Below are 24,995 nucleotides of genomic sequence, written 5' to 3'. Positions count from 1 at the left end.
AAGGGAGGAAAAGCATGAATATACATTCAGATAAAAATGAGAGTTTTCACGAAGGAAAACGATAAACAAATTGCATTGCATCTTTTAGTCTGTGGAACACCGCACAAGACGGCTAGCATTAGTGCAACACCAAGAACAGGAAAGTCCTGCGCACCCTTACTTCCACCGGCCAGGAAACACTACCAACATCTACGCTGACCAACACGGCAGTCAGCAGTTATCTTTGCTATCGCTTCTCTCCCCTGCTCAAAATTATTAAATGCAAGGGGCCAACGGATTCTTTGTTCTTGCATCGTTTCACAGTGCCATCTGGTGTTCAGCTAAAGCTTGCAACATTTAAATTGCAGGATGGAGAAATCTGTGATGCACAAGGGCCTACTAACAGCCCAAGCTAAAGAGAGAAGTTACAAGGACCAGATTGATTTTCACCAGTTGGACATACTGGGCTTGCCTCTGTTATTTAAGATTAATATTCTGAGACTCTACGACATTCATCCAACTCAGAGGATATAATAAGCAGAGAGAGCCGCATTTGCATTCAACATTTTAAATAAAACCATTCATCAAACACAAATAAGAGAATTCTAGATTTAACACACAAGGAAGTTTATACAGAGGTTTTAGAATTACAGAGTTTCAGATCTCCATTCTGACATGCTTTGGACTTATTTTACAGAAGCAAGTACTTTTTGTGACAAAACACGTTTGGATTATGTACCTTTCCTTCTATTTCTGCGCTTCCCTTCTTTTTTGTCTTTTGGTTTCACCTTTTTTTCTTCACCAGATTCTCCGTCACTCACTGTTAGCTTGTGCCTCAGCAGTCTGTGTCTGTATCTAGGCTTCTTTGATTCTTCTTCCTCCGAATCTGATTCGGAATTATCTTCCTTTTCATTCTCTTCTGTCAGAGATAAGAGTCAGTACAACATGCATACTGGTCATTTTTTTCTTACTTAAATTTGGCAAGAATTAAAATTTGAATTAATTTAGGCTAAATTCTGTGCATTTCCAGGAAATTATGGGCAACAACATACCATGGTTCCCTGAAATCTTAAGTATTTTACGCTGCCTGAACACTTGCAATGTCTGTTCCAATGGCTGTATACGTTAGTCAAATCTCTCCCATGCATTTGCACACCTTACTGTTCTGTATAGATTATTCCTCTCAAATCCCTATGGCTTCTGAATTGGTTACAAAAATCACTTACAGACGAGTAAAAGAGATGATAATCCTCATGTACATTGGCCTCTATTTGGCAACTACCTATCAACATCAATGACATTTTTTTGTTGAAAACTGAAGAAACTTCAATAATTGTAATTTTCCCCAGCGACCTTTGCAATTATGACAACTGCTACAGCACCACTTTTTCCCAGATGCTTTTTGGTGCTCACCATCATCTCCTGTGTTTTCATTTTGCTTTCCGGTTTTCTTTTTTCCTTCATCCGATTCATCATCTGAAGATGCATCCTCATCAGAGGAAAGATTGGCTTTGATTTCTTCTAAAAGCATTTTCTTGGCAATTCTTTGAAGCAAAACAGAAAAAACTATTTATTCCATTGTTCAAGTAAATCTATGAACGATAAGTGTAATCCTATACCATTCACAATGTCAAAAAAAGGTTGAAAGCTGAACAAAAAAAAATGAAAAGTGACTGTGGTAAGACAAGATATCAGCAAAAATCTCATGTTAATTGTAACGTGTTAACTTGCTTTTAGAAAGCAAATCTGCAGAATGCTTCTTAAAAAAGCAGTTTCATGCTTTACAGCAAGACTGGAGATAGCTATAAAATGTACAAACTTAAACATTTGATTTTATTCATGGTCTATTTGTATGGACTCTTTGTCAGTTCTGGGATAGGCAGCTATATGAATTCTAACTGTAACAAGAACATGAAGATGCTGCAGACCAAATTCTAATACTCAGATCATTCCCCCCCAAATGGTTATCATGCTTACTTGATTTAAATCAATCAGATTAATTTCCTCAGGCACTGAATCTACTTGACTAGCGTATATGTAAACAGGAATAGTTTTAAAAACAGGGTATCACTGAACGCATGTTTTAAACAAGGAGAAAAAGATTATTGCAATATGCATTAACTCACAGGTTTTAAAAAAAAAAAAAAAAAAAAGGCATTTATTACCCTACCTCTACATAGCTTGCCTTCAACTGTGTTACCACACTAATTGCCTGGGCCCACCCTACTGCAAAAGAGATGCTATAGTAATTGAAGCAACTCATGATGTCTCAAGACAAACAGATATTAAGTGCCTCGGGGAAAAAAAGCCACACCGAATCCCTCATCTAACTACGAGCACTTGCCTTATAGCAACTATAGCAAAAAAATCGATGTGTATATATACACATACAGACAAACAAAGTTTTATCAAACGCTAGAGGACCTGAACTTCAAACAAAAATTACGATCTTGCGGCCTGTTCCACAAGCTGGTCGCTCAGCTTCTCACAGTTTCGTTTCAGCACAAGAATGTTTTCCGCTAACGTACAAGAAGTTACCATGGAAAAATGATTTCTTTACATGCTCTTGCAACATAAACAGAATCTTATATGAATCTATCCAAGCCAAAATATAAAATATGTCAAAAGCACAGGAAAATAGTGGACTTATCTGAGAACTTGTACTTCCAGGGGAAAAAAAATCCTGAAAAAATGAAACCAGGCCTTCCTCATATAAATATCAGAAGTATTATCGTTTTCCTTCCATGGTCGTCAATTTTAAATGAAGATTTTTTTTTTTTCCCTAAGTCAAATCTGATCTGTCTTGCCTTTCAGGAGAATTAAGGTCTACTGTATGTACATAGTTCAGAATGGGAAAGCTTTTGTACCAGTCAAAACAATAGTTCAAAACCCATGAAACTGAACCACAGCCTAGGCTTCACTTGGAAATGGCAAAGGAACAGTGCTCTCCTAAGTACAGCTTCTTATACCTTAGAAAATTGTTACTTTTATGTAGAACTATAAAATAGGTTTTAAAGAATCTCTTTCTTTTTTCGGCATGTAACATGCCCCTAAAACAAAGGACCTTTTCAAAGGGAATTTTCCCAAGGTATCTTTCCTAACACTTCATACAGTATTTTTTATTTTTTGAGTGGTACTATGTTCTCCAAAAAGATTCTAATGCTAATGTATGTTTAGTATTAAAAGATGGAAGTCAAATGATTTAATAAACATTTAAGATTGCTCAGTGAGTCACAGACTATCCATCAGCATTCAAAACACCCTCCCTCTTTTGAGAAATGGCTTGCGAAGAAATAGCCGTCTCAAACTTTGAAATGCAGTACTCTCGGTAAGCTTTAATTCAACAGACATCAACAGATCACAGTGTGAACCCAATACTAAAGTCCATAGATAAGTAACATCCTCTTCCAAATGTTTTTTGCATTAGGTCCTTCCAGAGGACTTGGAAAAGGGACTCAGGGTTTTGTTGTTGTTGTTTGTTGGGGTTTTTTTAACCCCACCACATCATGTATAATAGCAACAGGAATGAATAGCTCCTTACATCAGAAATTAAGGCTATATTTCTTCCATCTTTTAATGGTCTGAAGAACTTTTTCTTCACAATGAAACTGCTTGGAATATCACAGGCTGACTTCTTTTTAAAAGCTTTTAACGTAAATTATTAACCTTGAATCCTACTCCAGGAAATGCAGACAGCAGCAGTTTGGCTACTTTTTTCATTAAAAAAAAAAATATCATCACCAATGTTTTGCTTTGGGAGAGGGAAAAAAAAGTAGAAACGCTAAAAGGAACTGCAAAATTTTAAAATTCAGTCTGAAAGTACTGCCTAGTAAATACTACCTTTGACTTATTTCAGATTGTCCTCAATTGCATTAGCAGAGTTAACACAAGTTGTATGTGATAACAATACTTACCTTTCACACAAGTCACCTTTAAAAATTTATTTATGTATTTTTAAACAAAGGTTGACTTTGGTTCTTAACAAAAGACGACATACATGTCAATTGTTCTTTTATGAAATATTTTTAAAGGAAAAAAAAAAGCAAATGTATCATTCACCTAGAAATACCATGCACAAAATCTACTATCCATCAACACAAGATGCTGTTATTTTCCTAATCATCATCATAACCACCAACCAGATTGGGTAAACTTTATTAGTTTCTAATTAATTATTTATATAAAATTGATTAATACGTTATTGCTTTTATACTCTGAGATCGAAAAGCAGACATACTTTTTAGCTAGGATAAAGATTCAACCACTTTGAATCAAACCGAGATGAACTGTTCAGTGAAAAAAGCTACATTCTCTTCAATGCATTCTACTGGTATGGTGTTAGGCTAAAAATGTAAGACATTGTTGAGATGTTCAGAATTTAAAAGATTCCTATTTTTAATGTAACTACATATCTGATAGGAATTAAAAGTATAAGCAATATTAGAACCAAGGAGGTTAAGCCTTGTAAATGCTTCTGACAAATGACTAACAAGTGCCTTATATGAATTAGAATAAAGTGAGTACTAGACTCCTGAAACTGGTTTTAAATTTAATTATGTGTGGCTCAGGATAATATATCACATTTCTATTTTAAAAGATATAAACCCATTTAAAGTGACCAGGTTTCTAAGCTAAGAAACTTCATATGCTAGCTTTAATATTTTAATATTGGCATTAACATCAAACTGCAAGTACCAAGAAAAACAAGCTATGACAGTGTGAAAACTCCCCCACTCACATTCTCCCAGAGAAACCCATGAAAATCAAAAGATATCATAATATTTACTCAGGTCAAGGACATAAAAGATATTCTTGGCCAACCAGATGTAACAGTTGAATACTGTAAACAAATTTAATTAAGAAGCACAAGGAGCTGTATGACCTCCAGCATAGGACTTCAGGTAATTAAAAAAATAAATAAATAAAAAAATCCCTGCATTTCATTCATTTCTGCCACTGATCTGCTGTGACCTTGAGCACGTCATGTTGCCTAGCCCTGCTCCACCTTATCTAAACATATCGTGAAATTTGTATAAGGGACATTTTCCCAACATGTAGGTATGCAGTGCCTTACAGAACGGGGCTGTAATCTCAGCCAGGACATATAAAAGCAACTCTAGAATAAAACAACAGTATAAATGTATAATTTTATATAAATAAGGATTTAAATATATTTCACCTTTGTAAGAATGACACCAACAATATACATTTATAAATAATGAACTGGTTACTACGTATTTTTTAACTTACGCTAAAAGAAAACATTTTTAAAAAGAGACAGGCAAACTGGAAGTTATCCAGGGGTTGCTCAGTCACAGAACAGGACCACTTTATCCTTCAGACATTTCAGCAAAAATGGAATAGTAGGTGCAGCCTCTCGTGATGTGGAGTTAAGTCCACATGATAACTTGCACCATTCTTGTTCATGAATTTTAGAGTGCCAATACGATGGACTCATTTACAGATTGCCAAAAATCTTGGTGAGACAACGCTACCACTGTAAAAATAATTTTTCTTCTTACAAAGTAATAATTTTAAATATTAGTTAATTATCATGACATATTATTACCAATTAGATTATATCAACTCACACGTAGTGTTCATAAATACCTACTAATTATATGTAGAAATAAGGTTGCCCGAAACAAGCCTTTGGGGTGGGAGGGAAGGCATTTTTATGTGGCTCATAAAAGCCATCGGTCTTTCAGCTAGAGCACTACTGAATTAAATGGGCCTTTGGTATATTACTAAAAAATTTAGAACCATTTAAAACATATTTTGAGAGATGAATATTTGGATGAAATGTCACACTTTTTTAAAAAAAAAAAAAAAAAAAAAAGGTGAAAACTGCCAAACACCTTGTTCTAAATACTGTACTGTCTTTGTTGAAACAGTCTGATTTTCAAGCTGTCAGAGTTGTATTAAATTAAATGCTTGGACAAGAAAAACGTTTTACAAAAATTTATTGCAACCATCAAATACTTAAAGGCATTCTGCATTAAATACACTATTAACTTCTTAATAAACAAAACTACTGCAAACATATTAAACAGTACCATTTAAAAGATCAGAAGGACCAGTAATAGATAATTACACAACATAAGATGAAAGCATACAGAACTGTATGTCATATTATGACCCACTTGGATATTGCATTTTGGCAAAGATGATTTCAAGACTATTAATATTCATGTCATGCACATCCAAAGGTATGCAAATAACAGAACATCTAAACTAGAGACTTGCAAACACGAGAGTTCCCACACTATAAATACCCAGTAGGTACTACATACCCTCTTTGGCCTGGAAGAAAATAGGCAACTTATCTGAATAGTAGGTAAACTATTTAAACACTTTGTGTTGAGTAAACAGAAGAACAAGCTTTTAACTTCTTGAAATTTGTTCCATCTTTTTACACTTTATATATCTGATTTTGGTGCCAAGTACAACACGTGATGAATGTAAAATTAGACTGCAGTTACCAGTTAACATGTCTGAAGGTTGACAAAACTGTTTATTGACAAAAGACCTCCCCATCTCACAAATATATATTAAAAATATTCCCTAAATAAAAACTTCAACAAAGATTCAGTTTAAAAACAAAGTACAGAAACTGATTTTTAAACCCCAAATTTGTAGTACTGATTTGTTTGTTATCAATTGGGTTAACTCATTTCCCAGTATAGCTCTTCAACTAATAATTAAGATCTGTCGGTAACATTTGTACTTTAAACACCGAACTTTGACAAAAGTGTACTGGCTTAGTTATCAACCAGAAACGCTTAAGAAACAAACAAAAAAGGAAAAAAAAGGGGGGAAAAAATATCAAAACAGGACTGAAATTAAATCATCATTTAAAAAAATCTCGTATTACCAACGTTTACATGTTCTGCTTATGACCCTGTGCTGTCAAGTCCCTAAAGAGCATCTTTCGTTAAAAGTTGAATTATTGGATTAATTTTGATGGCTGAAGACAAGCAAGAACTACATCAGCAGCAACATTTTGATGCCAAACTAAAGGATATAAAACAGTGTTTTTAAAATTTACTTCAGCCACAGATCAAAACGTACAACTCTGTAAAACAAAGATACCATATTCTAAACTAGTAAGGCTCAGAAGCAGAAAAAGACTCCATCAGCAACTGTGCAAAGCTATGAAGCTGGTCCCACACATGCTATATGGCAAAAAAAATCAGTTTCTGAAATACTGTAGAAAAATTTGTTGAACAACTCTTTAGTCTAACTCCAATAGCTTCCAAAAAGAAACTGTGGCTCGTAATTGAGCAATACTTCATGTTGTGCATTCACTCATTAGGAAACGAAGCTTTTACATTTTCTAGCCAGGCTAATTTTGATAACTACAATGGTACTGGTAAAATATGACGTCTTAACTAACTATCTATCTTACATAGATTCATTTTATTGAACTTGAAACTGAAGCAATACATATAAGCCACAATTCTGAAAATATCTATGCAAAGACTTAAAATTTATATGTGTAATTAGTCTCTTTGATACCAGTTGAGCCTATGCACAGTGCTTGTAGAATCAGGGCCTTAACTATCCCATTAGTCACTTCAGGTATTCTTCAGTGGATTAGAACTCAGTTTAATTAACAGCTGAAAATATCTAATACTGTTTTCTCCACATTTGTGTTTTCTCTTTATTGAGAAAAGGTGTTTCAACTAAAAAAGCAAATTGTGTAACAGTAATAACCAAGTTCAATCTGAAAATATTTTAGTACTGCATATTGCACAGATGCAAATTTTTACCTTCTATTCATATAACTAGCTGAAATTCACATTTATCAGAAGTAGCTTTTTACCTGCCTGAACGAAATACTTGTCACAAACCTCACACTTTCAATGGGAACATAAAATGGACAGTGCTGCAGTGCATTTATAACACACCCTATGCAAGGTGTGTTAGCTAACACTTCTAAATACTTTCTTTGCATTTCTGGATTTTGGCCTCTGTTTTCTGGCCCCTTGTTCAAACTTGCGGGAAGCCCGTGAGCGAGTCTTTACAAGGCAGGCAGCCGTGGTTTTTACAACCTGCTTGCTCTTCCGTTGCGCCGGTTTGCGCCCACGCCTAGGGTGTGTTATAATCTTTTTTAAGTCCTTACGGATGGTATCATACCTATTCTCAGGATCGTCATCATCATCATCTTCCTCCTCCTCCATTGGAACAGCCCTTGATTTAGTCTCTCCCTCATCTCCTGGAGGAGGAAGGGGAAACAAAAAACCAGAAAAACATGAACACTTAATACATGTAAAATCAGCAATAAACAACACAGCACATTAACTATTGTCTCCATCAAGAATCCCCATAGAAAAACAGCTTGGTAATGCCACCACTTCTCTACAAGCAAACAAAAAAGCCAGTTACCTATCTCGACGTATAAATATTTGTATTGGTGAAAGTATCTAGGTTTTCAAGCAGCACTTTTACCCACGTTATGCTTGCTACTGCACACAACTTGCAAATCTTCCCTTGTTACATCCTGTGAAATTTGGCTTTTTACACCAAAACACACAGAGACTGAATACTCCACCTGGGATTCAGAAATTAAGTTTCCTAAGAAGTTATTAGCCCCATTTCAGAAGGTCCACTACTGAATTTGTGTAAATTGAAAGGAAGGCCCAAACAAACATATTACAGACTCACTTACCACACTCATGAGCTACCCTGCTGCCATTAGGAAGTGCTCAAGAACAATAATCCTTGCCTATTTTTGCTTTCAGAGTATCAAATACAACGCATGTACAGTTGTGGTGTATGTGTGAAGACTTACGTTTTGAAAACTACACGTGCCATCCTTACTGCAAATATCAAAACTCAGCTGCACTACATGGACACTGTCTCATATGGAAAGCAGATCAAACCCAACAGCATCGGACACGTAACAGAGGAAGAACAGCACAGTACGATACCTGCCTTTAAGCTCCTCCGCACCCTCCTGGCTGAACTGAGAGGGATTCAGATTATTTCTAGCACGCTCCCAGACCTTTCCCCTCTTGATCCTCTCGTTCTTCTGACTCGCATGTAAGTCAGTCAAATCTTCTAGTTAGTAAAATTAAACTTAGGAAAACACCTCAAAATCCTAATGAACTGAGATCCCCTCATTCATAATTTCTACTGTCTGTTTTCTACCTGTGGGGAGTGGACTAAAACTAGGCTGCGAGAGGCTTGCTCCAAGTTGCTTTAGCATACGCTTGTTCTGGAATTACCACGAGCCAGATGTCTGACAGGACTGTGCAAGAGGTAATCACAGAAAGTCCCTTGCTCTTGGACTTACATAAATAGAAGTATCCTTTTGGTTAAACCAGATTCTAAGTCTCATTCAACGATCCTACCTACATAGCTTGTTCAGACACAGAAAAGACTCCTTTATTTATTCACCTATTAGGCCAAAAGCAAATTGAAGAGAAAGGGCAAGTTTTCCTCCTTTTAAAATAATATAACAAAGGCAGGTTCTCATAGAACCATACAATAACTCATGTTGGAAGAGACCTCTGGCCATAATCTACGCCAACTCCATCCTCAAAGCAGAGCTAACTCCAAGGTAAGGTCAGTTTTCTCAGGGCCCTGCCCAATCAAGTTTTGAGTATTTCCAAGGACAGAGATTCCATAATTTGACAGGGCAACCAGTTTCAGGCTTTGACCATCCTCAATGTAAAGAATTTTTTCCTAGTATCTAATTAGAGTTTTCCTTGCCAAAACTTGGATCCACGGCCTCTCATCCTTTCGTCATGCATCTGGCTCAGCCTTCTCTATAACTATCCATTAAGTGATTAGAATAAGACTCCCCGTTTTTCTCTCTCCAGGCTAAACCAACCCACTTCTCTCTCAGTCTAACTCATCAATCATCTCACATCATCGTCTCATTTTTCCCAATTTGTACGCTGTTATCCGTCTCTCTCATCCAATAATTATACAATCTTTCTGTGACTTGCAAATAAAACAATCACCCCCACTGCCTCAGGCACCTTCGGATACATTACAACCAACTTTTTCCTCCTGGGCCATTTCAATCCCAAGTCTATGAACATACACTGTACGTGAGCAAATTTATTTGTGAAGTATTTTTCTTTGATGGTCCAGTGATGCTGCGAACCGCTGCACGTGGGTTACTGTCACTGAGCACCATCGATCGCCTGTCTATGGGGAGCGTTGTAACAGCCGTGGCAGCTACCACATGCAAGACATGAGTTCATTACTGTGCAAACCATTTGTTATTTGCAATCTCCCCCAGCAATGGCATCACTGGGGAAAACATTGTTTTGGCAGCCATCATGGAAAAGCCCTAGAAGTCCCAGTAATACGTGCACAGAGATGCAAGTAAACTCACTTCATCAGAGGACCTTGAAAAATAAACATTACAGGGCTGTATCATATACAGAATAAGAAACTTATTTTCCAACTGTTATTCTGCATTGATGCAAAACACCATTAATCAAACTTTGCTTTCTTACAGGACTCTTAAATCCAAAGCAGCATAGCACTCGTGAAAAGCAACCTTTGCATCTGCAAAGATTAACAACTCTCCAGAAACTAAACTGCAGGAAATCTTAGGGAAAAAGTGGGTCAGCATCAAGGTCGTAGGAAAACGGAGGAACATTATGTTTAATTTAAAATCTGGGTATTTTGTTTGTTTGGGGCAATGGGGGTTGGGGGTTTTTTGTTGTTTTAGTTTTTCTTTAAGAAACTACAACTAACAATCATCTCACTTTGCATTTAGTGTCTGCCTATAAGGGCTTTTCGGGAAAGCCAAAATGCAACTGTGTCCCTTCTGCTATCTTCATAAACATATTGCTGTTTCATTCATTTTTTTGTTTAGTTGCAGCTTCACAAACTTCTGTATCTGAGCCAACAGTTACAATACAGTCATGTACAGAAAGTTCTATGAAACATCATCAGAAGCAAACAAACAGGAAATGATTTACCTGTCACGGTAATTAAAATGGCAAATAGATTTCATTTTTTCTAGTTGAAAATTCATTTATTAAAAGACACGTGTACTGTCCATGTAATGTGAAAACTACCCTTCCTTTCTAAGTGCTTTAAAACCAAGTGTTCAAATTCAGCAGTTCTGAAATTCTTTTCCTAAAGATATAAGACACTGATGAAGTAGTTTCATCTTGGCAAGAAAAAGAATTATTACTATGAAACCTGCTATGAAAATAAGCAATGACAGATTTCTGTTAACTGACACCAGCTTCTCTAAGGCTATGTGGGTCTCATCAGGCACAAAGATCACCTACTTGATTTTTAAAATGTATACTGCAATGCCACAAGTCTTCAGAGTCATCTCTAGCACATAACCACCAGCTGACAAACTTGAGTTCACTAGATACCTACTGCTTGAAACCAGCGTCTGCTAAACAGTACCTGGGCAGCCAAAGTGAGGAACGGGCTTTTGAAAGCTGTGCTGCAACGAAATACCTGCTGGAATTACAGACTGTACCTTCTCAAGCCTCTCCCTTTGCAGCAACGTCCTTTTTCCCACAAGTGACAAGCCGCACAAATTGAAACGGGTGCTTCCAAATCAGTATCAGAAAACCTAACCGGCTGCAAACGTTTAAATGTATAGTTACCTACTTATGAATATTTTCATTTCTAGAGTATTAAATGTTACCCAAATCTTATAAATTTCCTCTGTTAGTATGTCAATAATATGTGTAGATGAACATCTTTTGCACACCTGATGACTGACAAAATCCTGTACCAGCAGACAGCATTAAGTTTTCAGTCACTGGCATAATTTTCTGCTCATCACTGCTTCCATCACCTGTTGAATTCTGTTCATCATTTTCTTCCTTATCAGATGAGGAAGAGGAAGTGAAAACCACCTTCTTTTTTGACACTTTCTTTTTTAAGTTACTCTTTTTACTTTCTTTCATTGACCCTCTTTTAATCTTTTTCTTACTGTCTTCATAAGACTCCTCATCAGAAGAGGACAACGAGTCATTCTGTTCCTTCTTGGAAATTTTCTTTTTGTGACTTATTTTTTTCTTTTCTTTAGTTTCAGTTTGTTTTTCACTCCGCACAGCATCTTCAGAAGAACTCTCCTCTTTTAGGGGAGATTTCTCAGCATCAGAGGACAAATCAATCTGTACTCGCTTAGACACTCTCTCTCTTAAATTCCTGCTTTTCTTTTCTTTAAACGCTGGTTCGTTTTTAGTTTTGTCATTTTCAGAAGAATTGCAACTTCCTTTCTCTGCAGATGACTTTTCAACATCAGAAGAGGAATCATCTTGTTCTTTCTTGAAAGTTTTCTTTTTCAATTTTTCAGGTTTCTTCGCTTTGCTTTCTGACCCTTTTTTATTCTTGAATCTCTCTTTTGAAGAGTCAAAATTGTGCTCTTTCTTTGCAGATTTCTCGGTACTCTCTGAAGAAGAATCTTCCTGGGCCTTTTTCTTTTTCAAATCCTTGCTCTTTTTAACTTCAGTTAGCTTTACACCTTTAGGAGAATTCTCCTCTTTCTCCAGTAAAGACTTGTCAACATCAGAAGACTCATCATGCTTTCCCTTTACAGTTTTTTCTTTTAAGTCTCTGTTTATCCTTTCCTTAGCAGCTGAGCCTTTACCAATTTTTTTATCTTTAGAAGAATGATTAATCTCCTTCTCTGGGGAAGACTTTTCAGCATCGTCATCTTCGGAAGATTTCTCTCTCTGTTTTTTCAAATTCATCTTCCTCTTGCTACTTACTTTTTTCCTCTGCTCTTCTTCAGAGGAATCATAACTGTCGTCTTTTCGTGAGTATTTTTTCTTAGCTTTTTTTGCAGACTCAATTTTACTCAGAATTTTTATTTCTTTTTCTAACTCAGAATCATAGTTTGAAGAATCTGAGTAGTTTTGTCGTTTCTTTTTAGCAGCAGCGGAATTTTTAGCCGATTTGCCTCTTTTAGCATCTAAATCAGAACCAGAACTGGAACTTTTTCGTTTTCGTTTTCCGTTTTCATCCTTTACTGGTTGATTCTTGAGAAAATTTGAAGTCTTCTGATCGTTTGTTGGTGCTTCACTATTGCTATCAATATCTGAAGAACTGTGACTCATCATGGCTACCTCTTTAAGAACAGCAGGCATCTCATCAGAATCTGAGCTCTGATCTAATACATATGGCTTTTTTGATTTAGAAAGTTTATTAGGGCTAGGACCATCAACAGTACTGTCAGAAGAATTTCTTTTATCATTTTTCCTCCTCGGTTGTTTTGATGATTTTCTCTTACGTTTTTCATTACATGTGTCATTGCTATCTTCCTCTGAATTTGACGTCAAAGGATTGATGTCTGTTTGGCGCCTCAGAGGTGTGGTCTTCACACGCGGTGATCTCCTGAGATCAGATTCCTCTACAAGTGAGACAGTTTCGTTCTCTGTGGAAGCTTCGCTGCCAGCATTATGATTTTGTTTTACAGAATCACAGTTTTCTGCTTTAGGTATTACATCAACATCCTTACTCCCCTTTTCTAGATTGCTGTCTTGATCTTCAGCTTTAACTGTAGACTCTGAAAGGGAAACGGGAGTCAATTTTACAATCAATTCCTTTGTTCCTTTAGCCGATGATTTTAACTTCGTACCGCCTTTGGTATCTTTCATAGGAGTGTTCGATTTTATATTTGAATTTAGAGTCTCATGATCTGTTCCTGTATTTCCATTGTCTTGCTCATCTGATGTAATCTGAATCTCCATAGCAGATTCTAGAGTCTCAAAAATATCTTCAGGAACAGATGAGGGAATGGACACTATATCCATGTCTAAAGCCTCTGTACTATTAGGCTCATACTGAGGTTCTTCGTTTCTGCCAGACCTTTTCTCTTCCCCAGAAGTACGCTTGTTATCTGTTTGTCCCACGGCTGGAACACTTTGATCCATGGGCTCACTGTCAGGCTGTTGGGATACAACTTTTTTCTGTGTCTTTACGGTGTCATCCTCTTTTAACGCCACACGTTCCTTTCCTTCGTCTTTTTTCACCTCATTTTTTTCTGATTTAACATCAGGTTTTTTCTCTTTGGTATTTTTATCTTTGATTTTAACATTCAAAGCTTGAATCTCCAGGTTCAGACCTTCTTCTAGTGCCAGATGAGCTTTTTTCATGTCACTCAACACAGATTTAAAAGCTTTTAGCTGGCAAAGTTGCACAGTTGGGCTTATTTCTACATTTTCTGCAGCATTTTTCAAAAAGCTTACAAAGCTCGAATTTAGATTTGCTGTAGTTTCAACCAGCTTTTTTGTTTTCTTAAGCAAGTCTTTTGGCACCATTAGTGCTTTATAAGAATATGTTAGTGAACCTGAATATGAATCATCTAGTTTTTTTTCTTCACCATTACAATTTGAATTATTTCTCTTTGGAGAAAACTTGACTGTATGGTCATATATTTTACTTTTTTCATTTTCAACTCTGATCTTTTTTTTGTTTTGTTGCAGTAACTGTTCTAAATTTTCAAAGACACTGTCACATGCAGTGACCAAGTCCAACAAAGGCTCTGGATGGCAAATATAGCAGTGCCACTGGTTATTTTCATCCAGTATAGTCGACAGTTCCTTTCGACCCAGGTTACGCAAAATGCACTTTTTACAGAAGGCGTTATGGCAAAAGTCACAGCAAATCAAATTTCCACCTTCAGCACACCACCTGAAATGAGATACAAGAAATCTGAGTCTTATCTCCATATCAACAAGGTGACAAATTTGAGAAGTTTACATGTTTTTCACTATTTGATAAAGAATTTGCATTTTAAAAATTCAGGTGATAAACAGGTAACCATTAATTAACTGAAAACATTATTAAAATCATGACTGAAAAGCATTCAACTGAGAATTGGAAAGTCAGAAAATTAAGACATTAGATTAACAGTTCACAAAGATGAAATGGTCAGTTATACCCAAGCACAATTTCAGCACCAATTTTAAATAAGAGAAAAAACTAATTAAATTTTATTTTCCATGTTTCTTCTGAGAATTTTTAAAAAAAGGTGATTTCTTTTCTTTCACAGCAAAACAAATTATCTGAAGTCTTTCTAGCCTTAACTGGTATATTACTACTGCAGGCACACATGGAAAAAAAAAAAAAAGTTTTTTGATCCATGTCTAGATTGCAGTGTCTTTGATGAAGACCTGAAAAGTGGCTGACAAGTAAGCTCATAGGCATCACAGACCGCACAATTTTGACTGGATTACACATTTAGCTACCTGATATAAGGACAGACACTTTAGTATTTCAAAAGTGGGAGATGCATCTGGAAAAGTAAGTTTCTGTGGCTCACAAGGTTTAGAATGTCAGTTTCTAGCCCCACCTTTCAAGTATTTGTCATTTGTAATTTGTGCATGCTACCTAGTTAAAAATGTGACATCTTACAAGTGTTTGCTATTGGATTTCTTTATGAAATGTCTGTTAATTACTACAATAACAATCAAATATTTACAAAAACCCTGGAGTTGAGCATTTCTTGGTGGGAAACAACTGTTCATTAAGCTCTTATGTACTGGTCTTTATCTGTCAATAATTTCATTACTGCAAGAAAAACAAAACAAAACAAAAAGAGCTGTGGGTGTTATTTCCATTTTTGGACACTTACCTACACTGTTCATCCATTCCATCTGAATCACGGCTAATGTCATCGCTCATGTAATACTTGTAGCAAGTCTGTAAAGAAAGAGATAGGACAAGGAATTTTTTATTAAATCTCAACTGGACTTCAGTAATTCATATGATTTCAGTATGCATTAGAAGCAAGCCATTAAAAGCAGCAGCTACAAGGTCTTCAGCATTCTAAGCCTTTTACATTTGTATTAATCTAAAAAACATCTTCCACAGATACATCAGGTCCTAAACCATGACTTCTTATTTAGATGGCTCAAGGTTTATTTGAAAATTAAATAGGCTTTTGTTTGATGGCTGCATATTTGCACATTTTAGAACATCAACTGAATGTCTCTCTTCAAATCTGTAAGTTTTTTCCATCTATTTCCTAGGTAAATCAACACCACATCTTCCCTGACACGATTAAGCCTACCTAAATTACAATTTTCAGCTGTATGCTCCTTATGTTAGCAACCGATCCCAGAAGGCTTTAAATAAAAAGGTCTTCAGTATTTATCCTGATGTTAACATCCAAGGCTCCACTTCCAGGTGCAAACTAAGCATTTTCATTGAAAAATTGGTAATAGTAAGAAAAAAATACACACAACTCAGCTAGTAGTAGCAGTGGCTTCAGTTGCTGAATTCTTTAAACCAAATTTTGAAGGTGTGGGGTTTTTTTCCAGTTGCTAGTAAAGGAAGTTCTCCCAGACTTGAAGCTCTACTTTGAATAGGGATTAATACAAGCTATTCGCTAACTTCTGTCCTTTTACGCAGTGAATCAGTGAATTCAGAATCCAGAAGAGGCTTCAGCACCTGAATTTAAAATGATGATGCCCCTTTATCTGGAAGGGAGTTATACACCTCTTCAACTAAACTAAACAAACAAAAACAACAACAAAAAAACCCCAGTAAAAGCTGATGTTTGGACACTTGACAGAACACGTATCATCAAAGGAAAACAGCTTCTCAAGTCTGGCTGCTCACGGCTTGGGTAAGTGCACTCTGCACTGGGTTAAAAACTGGCTGGATGGCCCAGCCCAGAGAGTGGTGGTGAACGGAGTCAAATCCAGTTGGTGGCCAGTCACTAGTGGTGTTCCCCAGGGCTCAGTGTTGGGGCCAGTCCTGTTCAATATCTTCATTGATGATCTGCATGAGGGGATCGAGTGCACCCTCAGTCAGTTTGGAGATGACACCAAGTTGGGTGGGAGTGTCGATCTGCTGGAGGGCAGGAAGGCCCTACAGAGGGACCTGGCCAGGCTGGATCGATGGACTGAGGCCAACTGTGTGAGGTTCAACAAGGCTCAGGGCCGGGTCCTGCACTTGGGTCACAACAACCCCATGCAACGCCACAGGCTTGGGGAAGAGTGGCTGGAGAGCTGCCTGGCAGAAAAGGACCTGGGGGTGTTGGTCAACAGCCAGCTGAATATGAGCCAGCAGTGTGCTCAGGCGGCCAAGAGGGCCAATGGCATCCTGGCTTGTACCAGGAATAGTGTGGCCAGCAGGACCAGGGAGGTGACAGTGCCCCTGTACTCGGCACTGGTGAGACTGCACCTCGAGTACTGTGTTCAGTTTTGGTCCCCTCACCACAATAAGGACATCGAGGTGCTGAAGCGTGTCCAAAGAAGGGCAACGAAGTTGGTGAAGGGTCTAGAGAACAAGTCTTACGAGGAGCGGCTGAGGGAGCTGGGGTTGCTTAGTCTGGAGAAGAGGAGGCTGAGGGGAGACCTTATTGCTCTCTACAGCTACCAGAAAGGAGGCTGTAGAGAGGTGGGGGTCGGTCTCTTCTCCCCAGTAACAAGTGACAGGATGAGAGGAAACCGCCTCAAGCTGCGCCAGGTTTAGGTTGGATGTTAGAAAAAACTTCACCAAAAGGGCTGTCAGGCACTGGGACAGGCTCAACCACACAGGGAAGTGGTTGAGTCTCCATCCCTGGAGGTATTTAAAAGAAGGGTAGACGTGGTGCTCGAAGACATGGTTTAGTGGTAGACTTGGCAGTGATAGGTTAACGGTTGGACTCGATCTTAAGGGTCTTTTCCAACCTTAACAATTCTATGATTCTAAGTCTGGGACTGTTTACCTAAGCAAGAGAAAAATAAGGAAAGAACTAGGGACAGTAAGTAATGGAAGACATGGAATATGCAGATCAGGGACTTCCATTCCTCTCTCTCACATTAACATAAGGTCATGTTCAATTAAGTAAAGATACAGAAAATTTATGGGAAACAACATGTGATATAATTATCTAGCAGAGCTCACGGTCAAGAGCTGCTATTGAACCCAACACCCTAAACAAGTTTCAAAAATGAACCAGAAAACTTGCATGCATCGCAAGAACATGTACAGCTACATGTTAAGGATTTTCAAGTCTAGGAACAAGAGAGTTAGGACTCCAGTGAAGACTGAAAACAGTCATCTTGTAAGCTGATTCTTCTCTACAATTACAGAGATATGCAAGAGAGATATCGCTATATCTCTTTGAAAATTACAAGAGGTCTCCAAAACAGGAGGTTGGGATGTTTCCTTCCTCCCCTGTTCCCCACCTCTTCCCATTGCAGGCAACTTAGGGCCTAACTGAAGCCACCATGAAACCATGTAGCTGAAGACCCAGATGCTCGTTTTGGGTTATGGACTAGACCATCATTACAGAGGCTGCCAGAAATCAAAACAGTCCAGGAGCTGTACACAAGTGAAACTGAGATGGCTTTGAAGCTACTTTTCTGCTTCTTATTCCGACGCTGTTTTACATACAATGCTTTACCAGGAGACCCAGAATTTAATCTGCTCTTATAATACATTATGAGCAGGCAGAAATTTCAGACAGATCATTTAACATAAAAAATTCACTAACATTATAGCCTTAAAACTGTAAAAATAAATTACAAAGAAACTACACTGAGTTTAAAAAGGGTGTAAGAAAATAGGAATATAAATTTGTAAGCTGTATTTGCCTTTTTGTTTTCTGCTTGGTTTCCCTAATTGTAACAGTTAATGACCGAAAAGTTTATTGGCTAATCAACAAGAACTACTCCCACAAAAATCCCACCCAAATCAACTAATATGACATTTCAAACAAAAACAAACAGTACAAACTGTAGAACTGTTTACCACATACCTTACAAATAAGAACTTTCAGTGTAGGATGTCTATAGATTGAATCCTTTTGAAAATGGTTCACCTGTTGCCCACAAGCTGTACAGCTTACAATTCCATGTAGTCCTTCCTCTACAGAGAGGATTATAAACCACACATTAATTGTTTTCAATTTTTTTTTTTTTTTTTTTAAGAAATCTGTATATACCTATTTCATTTTTTTACAATATTTTGGCCTGTCAGGTTTTCCATACACCTTTATGACTTTACCACCCAGCAACAGAGAAATCTTGCTGTAACCACTCGCCATCTAAAGACTGAAAGAATTTTCCTCTAATTTCTATATTCTACTTGGGGCCAAGATAGAGTTTTTTTCCTTTGAGAGATTTAATTTGGATTAACTGGTCACCTCACGAGAACACACCTAAATAAGAGTCAGACTAAAACTCTTTCAAAGCAGCCCTAATATTCTGTACAACCTTCCTCATTTAATCTCTGTTTATAAAATATCATTTTAATTCATGTTTGTATTATGGTATTTCTTTCACATACAGTTTTAGTTTCTCAAAGAAAAATATGGGAAACCATTTCAGAAGATGCATGAAATCCTTATCATAGTGCCTGAAAAATCTTTTTTCACTTTTTGCTCCCTTCTTGGTGGTGGGTTTTTTGTGTTTCTTTTTTTGGAACTACAATACATATATTCTCACCATCTAGCTGACTGCTCCCACAGTTTACATACCACTCTGCTGCCGTACCTATATTCGGTCAAGAAAGCGTTTCTTTCATGTCAATCCCCCAATTCACTTTGAAAGGTGAGGGGTTGGGAGGCTCGCTACATGCCAGGCTGTTAAACCAACTAATTAATACTATGAGACCATTTTGTTTTCAACAGCAGTGATGCTTTAAAGAAAAACATTTGTGAAAGCTCATACACTCCATTCATACACTTTCAAAAACTTAATTTGGGATCAAGCAGGTAAAGGTTAGATATGGGATCACTTAACTGTGACTTGTCCTTTGCTGTCATGTTCAGTAAGTAGTATACGGAAATTAACTCAAATGGTTAACTTAATGGTTACGGTCTGAGTGCAGACTATATGTATATATATATATGTATTTTTTTAAAATAATCACTACCACAGATTTAGAACCAAGCACCAACACCACAATGTTAAGGACCTGAATGAACATTTTCAAGACACAATACAAGCTACTAGCAATTTGCTATTAAAGCACAATCTCAAATAGCTCACAGGCCAGTAAGAACAACTAATACACCCCTACAATTCAGTGAAAATAGGAGGTCTGAAATCTTGAATACAAGATTTGTTGTGTTCAACCTCAATGCACGCATGACTGCATGGACTGCGGAGCTCGTGGACTTGCAAAGCACCTCTTATGACCTCAAAAATCGCTCAGACACCTGTTTCAAACGCTGCTGGTAGACCTCGAATAAACGCATCCATCATACTACACTACTTGGAAAAGAATACTACATCCTATTACACCAAGCAGCACCCAGGCTTTGCCGAACGTCACAGTCCTTAACTGGGTGTAAGAAGCACAGAGGGTAACAGCCAACTGAGGGAGAACAAGCTCATCACTGCCAACTCCCAAGCCACTTTCCTCTCTTCTGCAACTTTAGGGGGCACCACTACTGCCTCCTTCCTAAAATCTGCAAGTTGGCACCAGAAAAAAAAAAGAGGCTCATTTATGAAGCAAACCTTTGTAGATCATGTTACTACTACAAATGATGATGATCCAAAGAAATTAAACTACTAATTCATAAATATTGAGAAAATACTTACTTAAAAACCATTCCTAACTATGAGTTTATTAGCAAAAATACAACCATAACCATTCTGCAGACACAAAACTTGAAAATAAGGACTGATACAATGCCTCTTACAGTCTTGGGTAAGAGCATTTGGATGCTAGAAAGGCAAGACTTCTATTACTACTACTATTTCTAATATAAACAGGACTTATAACTCCTAATAAAAATGCAAAGATGGACTCCGCAAAGAACAAGACAGACTGGCATTTTTTATTTTATTGTTATTATTTATCTACTTGCACTACGCATGGAATTCAGGATCTCAAGTAGCTGGGACTACGTGCTTACCTGCTTAAACCAGTAATGCTTAACTTTGTATGTGCGCAGCCTGGGCACCTCATTCTAGTAGCCCGAGAAAGGTGGTGTAACTAAACTTGCTGCGTGCAGGTGCAGAATAAATGGATCTGCACTACCTCTTCTGTACACATCACAAAATAAAACGGGTTTGATACATTCCTAATCCAGCTGCTCTTGAGGTAGACTGCCGTCATGTCCCTCGCCTGGCTACCTTTCCTGGTCTGGAAATGGGGACAACACAGGAGCAGGCAGTACCTATCCCATTGCCCTGAAAGTTGACAGGAGCTTAACACATCTACTGGATAGCTTTAAAATCAAGTCAAAGATTATCAGTAGTGACACAGATACAGCTGAGCTTGCCCTGGATAAAGGCACAGCTTAAACAAACTCTTGATGTCCCTTCCAAAGCTATTATTTTACGTCAGGCACCAGTACATGAGTAACCAGTCCAGACAGACAAAGGAAAGCCTGCATTCTCTAGGGATGAAGAAAAAAAGCTGGAAGACAGGTCATATGAATTGTCCTGGCGATGCAGACACAGGCCACAAAGCTCAAGCAGAAGAGTCCTGTCTTTTTAACACTATACCCCTGAAGATTTATGTTGGACATCTTGTAAAATTGTTATAAGCGCAAATGGAAAAAACATTCCTATACGCTGAATAGGACATCTTGCATGAATAGAACGGAACTGACTTTCAAAGATTAATAATTTAGAGAAAACGTCAATGCTCAAAATGTGATTAAAATCATGCATGAGCCCGTATGTATGCACAAGCACATTTCCACACAGTCACATTTTACTCCTCTTCAACCACAGATGGAGAAATAGCACTTATTAAATTATAATAACACTTTAAAGAGAGCGACTATCTCAAATGATACAATGGGAAGAAGCAATAGTGTGTACCAGAGCTGTTTCTCTGAATATCCTGGGTACTGCTGTAGGTGTGTGAACTAAGATATTGCTAGTAGTATTACCAAAAATATCTGCCTTCTTTGGGGCTACGTTGCACATAATCCTCCCTCTCCTTTACTTTTTGGAAAAAAATGAGAGATGAATTTCTGTTACCACTGTTACCTACGTAACTTCTCCTCAGTTTTAGCAGCAGCTATGCAAAAACAGCTGGCACGGCAGCTTTTCAAAGATAATCCTTAGAAAGGCCCACTGGTAGGCAATTTCCCACAATTTAAAAACCAAACAAAAAAGTATTTGAATTGTTAGGGGTTTTAGGTTTCTTGTTAGCTCACTGATTGATAATGTGCCTATACACGTCCCTGCTCAACTTTTCTTGGTGAGTCAGTGAATGTTCCCGTATCAATGGTGTTCCAATAGAATTCCTTAAAAAAGGAATACCTCTAACACCTGATTGCAACCAAGCAACCGTTCTGAATACAAAGCAAGAAGGGTCCACACGGAGTACCTAATGATGCATCCTATAGCTACTGAAAATAAGAAGTTTAATGAGAACTAATCTTAGCTTTCACTGCTGCACTGCAGGGGCAGCAATGGAGGCTAATTTCAGCCAGCTAGAATCCTTAATGAACAAAAAGCCAGAAGAGTGGAGGTATTTTTAGGATAATTTATTAGAAATATGAACAATTTTTAGATGTACCAAATGTGGTCATAAGCAACAATTTAAACCCGTTTTAATAAATGTTTTAAATTGTATTTACCTCCACGCTTTTTGGGAGCTTCAGGTTTCATTTTAACGGCATTTCTGCTTCTAAATTCAGGCCCTTTAAAATCATCTTTGTCTTCATTCAGCACTGGCTCAGGCTGTACAACCACTGTACCTAGAATAATTTTGTTTAGAAATTGGAAACCATTACACATCCAAATGAAGTGCAAAAGTCCTGTTTAAATAAAAGCCAACATAGTACCTTAAAAAAAAAGTGCAATCTGTTGACTAAAACTCAACAAAGTTTTGAATGCACAGATGTTCACAGGAAGAAAAAAACCAACCAAACCAAAACCAAACAAAAAAACCACCACACTCTTCAAACTATGTCTGCTTTGCAGTTTTAGGACAAAAGCCAAAGACTGAATGGGCTACGAGGAGCAAATTCTGCTCTCTCTGCCCTGATGTGGGATGTGCAGAACAGGACTGTCATACTGCTGGGTGTGTGTAGCTCAGGAATTTGCAGTGCAATGCTACAAATAAAGGACTTTGGTTAGGTCACTTAAGTCTATCAAAAGCCTTAGAGTAACTACTCTTTTCTCTCTCTTTTCTCCCTTCTATCTGGTTTCCCTCATCTTAATTTATTTCAGCAGGAAATAAATGAAAAAGCAATAGAATAAAACCTGTTTTGCCTTTAACAAAATTCAGAAATTCACTTTTTTATTTAAACACGGAAGACTACTAACCAAAATTATGTGAAGGAAAAACCACCTTTCCTACTTAAGAGCTCAGAGTTTTAATACTTTTGTTGTGAGGACACTGGAATAATCTAATGTTCTGAAAAAATAATTTTAAAGTGACTGCTTTAAATACTGCTACTCATGCAATAAACAACAGCAGTCCCTCCAGTTCTTCCTGTAACTTTCATAGGTAAGAAGTGGAAGAGATTACTCAAACTCACACTATAGTTAAGAAGAACAGGACGTAGGCTTATAGTATTAACTGTTTTAAAAGGGTGCTTAAAAATAGATCCAATAATGACATTTCCCCCCCAAATTTAATTTTGCTTTTGTTGATCTAATCGTTAATCACCTCAAAGACAGAACAGTAAAATGAGTAAGACTTGTAAGTGACAGAGTTTAAGACTTCTACAAAAGAATAGAAATAAATTATTTCCCCTGTTTCACGTTGGTTTTATAAGGATGTCGGTACGACATTTGAAATGAACTCACCAGCACACCCTGGTGTACCCAGATTAAAGTATGCTGCGGTCAAAACTAAAGGTGCTTGGTTTCCTCTTTTAAATGCGCGTGCACGGGGTGTGTGTGCGCGTTTGTGCACGAGCACGTATGTCTATATGTAAAAGCCAACAGGACCTACGACAGGCATTTTACTAATACATGTGCATTCTAGTTAATTATTTATGCTGCATCATAACCTTGGCTAATTTGCTGAATTCAGAAACAAAGAAAGACATGAACTACCTTTAGGCAAGCTTTTCATATCAACATCGTTTTCTGAGTTTTCATTTGAAATATCTTCATTTACAGTTTCATCTAAGATTTGTTCATCATCTGATCCAACATATTTTGTTACAATTGTAGGTTTCCTGCATAGACAGAAAAAAACCCATACCGTGACAAATATTACATATTGCAATACAGGTAAGCCTGGCGCTTTGCAAGCAAAACACCATACTAACTGGGGAAACCTATGTTCTTTTTTAAATTCATTTAAGACATTATGAGGTGGGATGCCCTGAGTTATTACGATAAGTAAGTTGTAGGCTAATTGACTTGTTAGGAACAGGAATTCTCCCCTCCTATGTGAAATAAAAAGATCTACTAATAAAGTATTTTTGTTTCACAGGCTTGCTGTATTTTTTTTGTAAAATCAAGGTTTGATGTGTTTTTAAGAAGGTATGCAGGAAAGTCACACTTTTAGGAAAAAAGCCTGAATGAAACACAAGTGAACGCCTGCTCTGAAATTTTACACATCGTTCCAAGTTTAACAGGCAGCGCAAAGAGAACACACAGATATTAGCAAATGACAAAAAGCTGCTTGGCAGAAAAAATGCTTGCAAGGAAATAAAGGAAATGCAGAAAGAAATTAAAAAGCTGACTGTTGAATAAAACCACCAGTTGCCAGAATTTCACACAAACGTAATTTAGAACTGAATCCATTAAAAATGAATGAATTTATTATGTCAGGGCAGGGAGAAGGAAAAAAAAAAAAAGTTGAGCATAATTTTCAGTACATGGACTACTGCGGGATACTGTTTTTGTCAGTATCAGGCACAGTATGATAAATGTAGGAGTGAAAATACCTTTAGTGATAGACAGGAAAGCAAAAAACCAAGACTGTAAAAATGATATAAATGAAAGAGTTCAGCAGGACACTGGATTCAGAGTATGAGCAAGAAATTAAAGCCAAATATAAACCCATGCTTGCAAATATGGAATCAAGACAAACGGAAAAGGGAGAATGAAGGATATTATTTAATTCCAGCAGACATGATAAAATAAACAAACTCAGATAAAAAGGAGAGTGAAGAGAGATATACAACACTTTTAAAGAGCAGTAAGAAG

At 37.2% G+C, this 24,995-nt stretch overlaps 1 protein-coding gene across 13 annotated transcripts in view; it reads right to left on the bottom strand.

Annotated features, from left to right (window-relative positions):
* The window catches only part of LOC309595950 (dolichyl-diphosphooligosaccharide--protein glycosyltransferase subunit MAGT1), a 106,717-nt gene that overhangs the window by 45,238 nt on the left and 36,484 nt on the right, over positions 1 to 24,995 (bottom strand). For 7 of the 13 annotated variants that reach the window (XM_082323560.1, XM_082323562.1, XM_082323570.1 and 4 more), the window contains 8 exons: positions 23,892 to 24,016; positions 22,463 to 22,582; positions 18,674 to 18,783; positions 15,557 to 15,624; positions 11,684 to 14,613; positions 8,119 to 8,197; positions 1,393 to 1,523; positions 719 to 898 (listed from right to left, as the gene is read on the bottom strand). In XM_082323560.1, coding sequence (XP_082179686.1) covers positions 719 to 898; positions 1,393 to 1,523; positions 8,119 to 8,197; positions 11,684 to 14,613; positions 15,557 to 15,624; positions 18,674 to 18,783; positions 22,463 to 22,582; positions 23,892 to 24,016 — 3,743 coding nt within the window. Of the gene's footprint in view, positions 1 to 718; positions 899 to 1,392; positions 1,524 to 8,118; positions 8,198 to 11,683; positions 14,614 to 15,556; positions 15,625 to 18,673; positions 18,784 to 22,462; positions 22,583 to 23,891; positions 24,017 to 24,995 lie in introns of those variants that run through there. The other 6 variants (XM_082323567.1, XM_082323568.1, XM_082323561.1 and 3 more) reach the window with 6 other exon arrangements.

Source organism: Platalea leucorodia, assembly GCF_965183815.1.
Source record: "Platalea leucorodia genome assembly, chromosome: 10".
Lineage (NCBI taxonomy): Eukaryota > Metazoa > Chordata > Aves > Pelecaniformes > Threskiornithidae > Platalea > Platalea leucorodia.
This window is presented reverse-complemented; position numbering and strand designations above follow the sequence as displayed.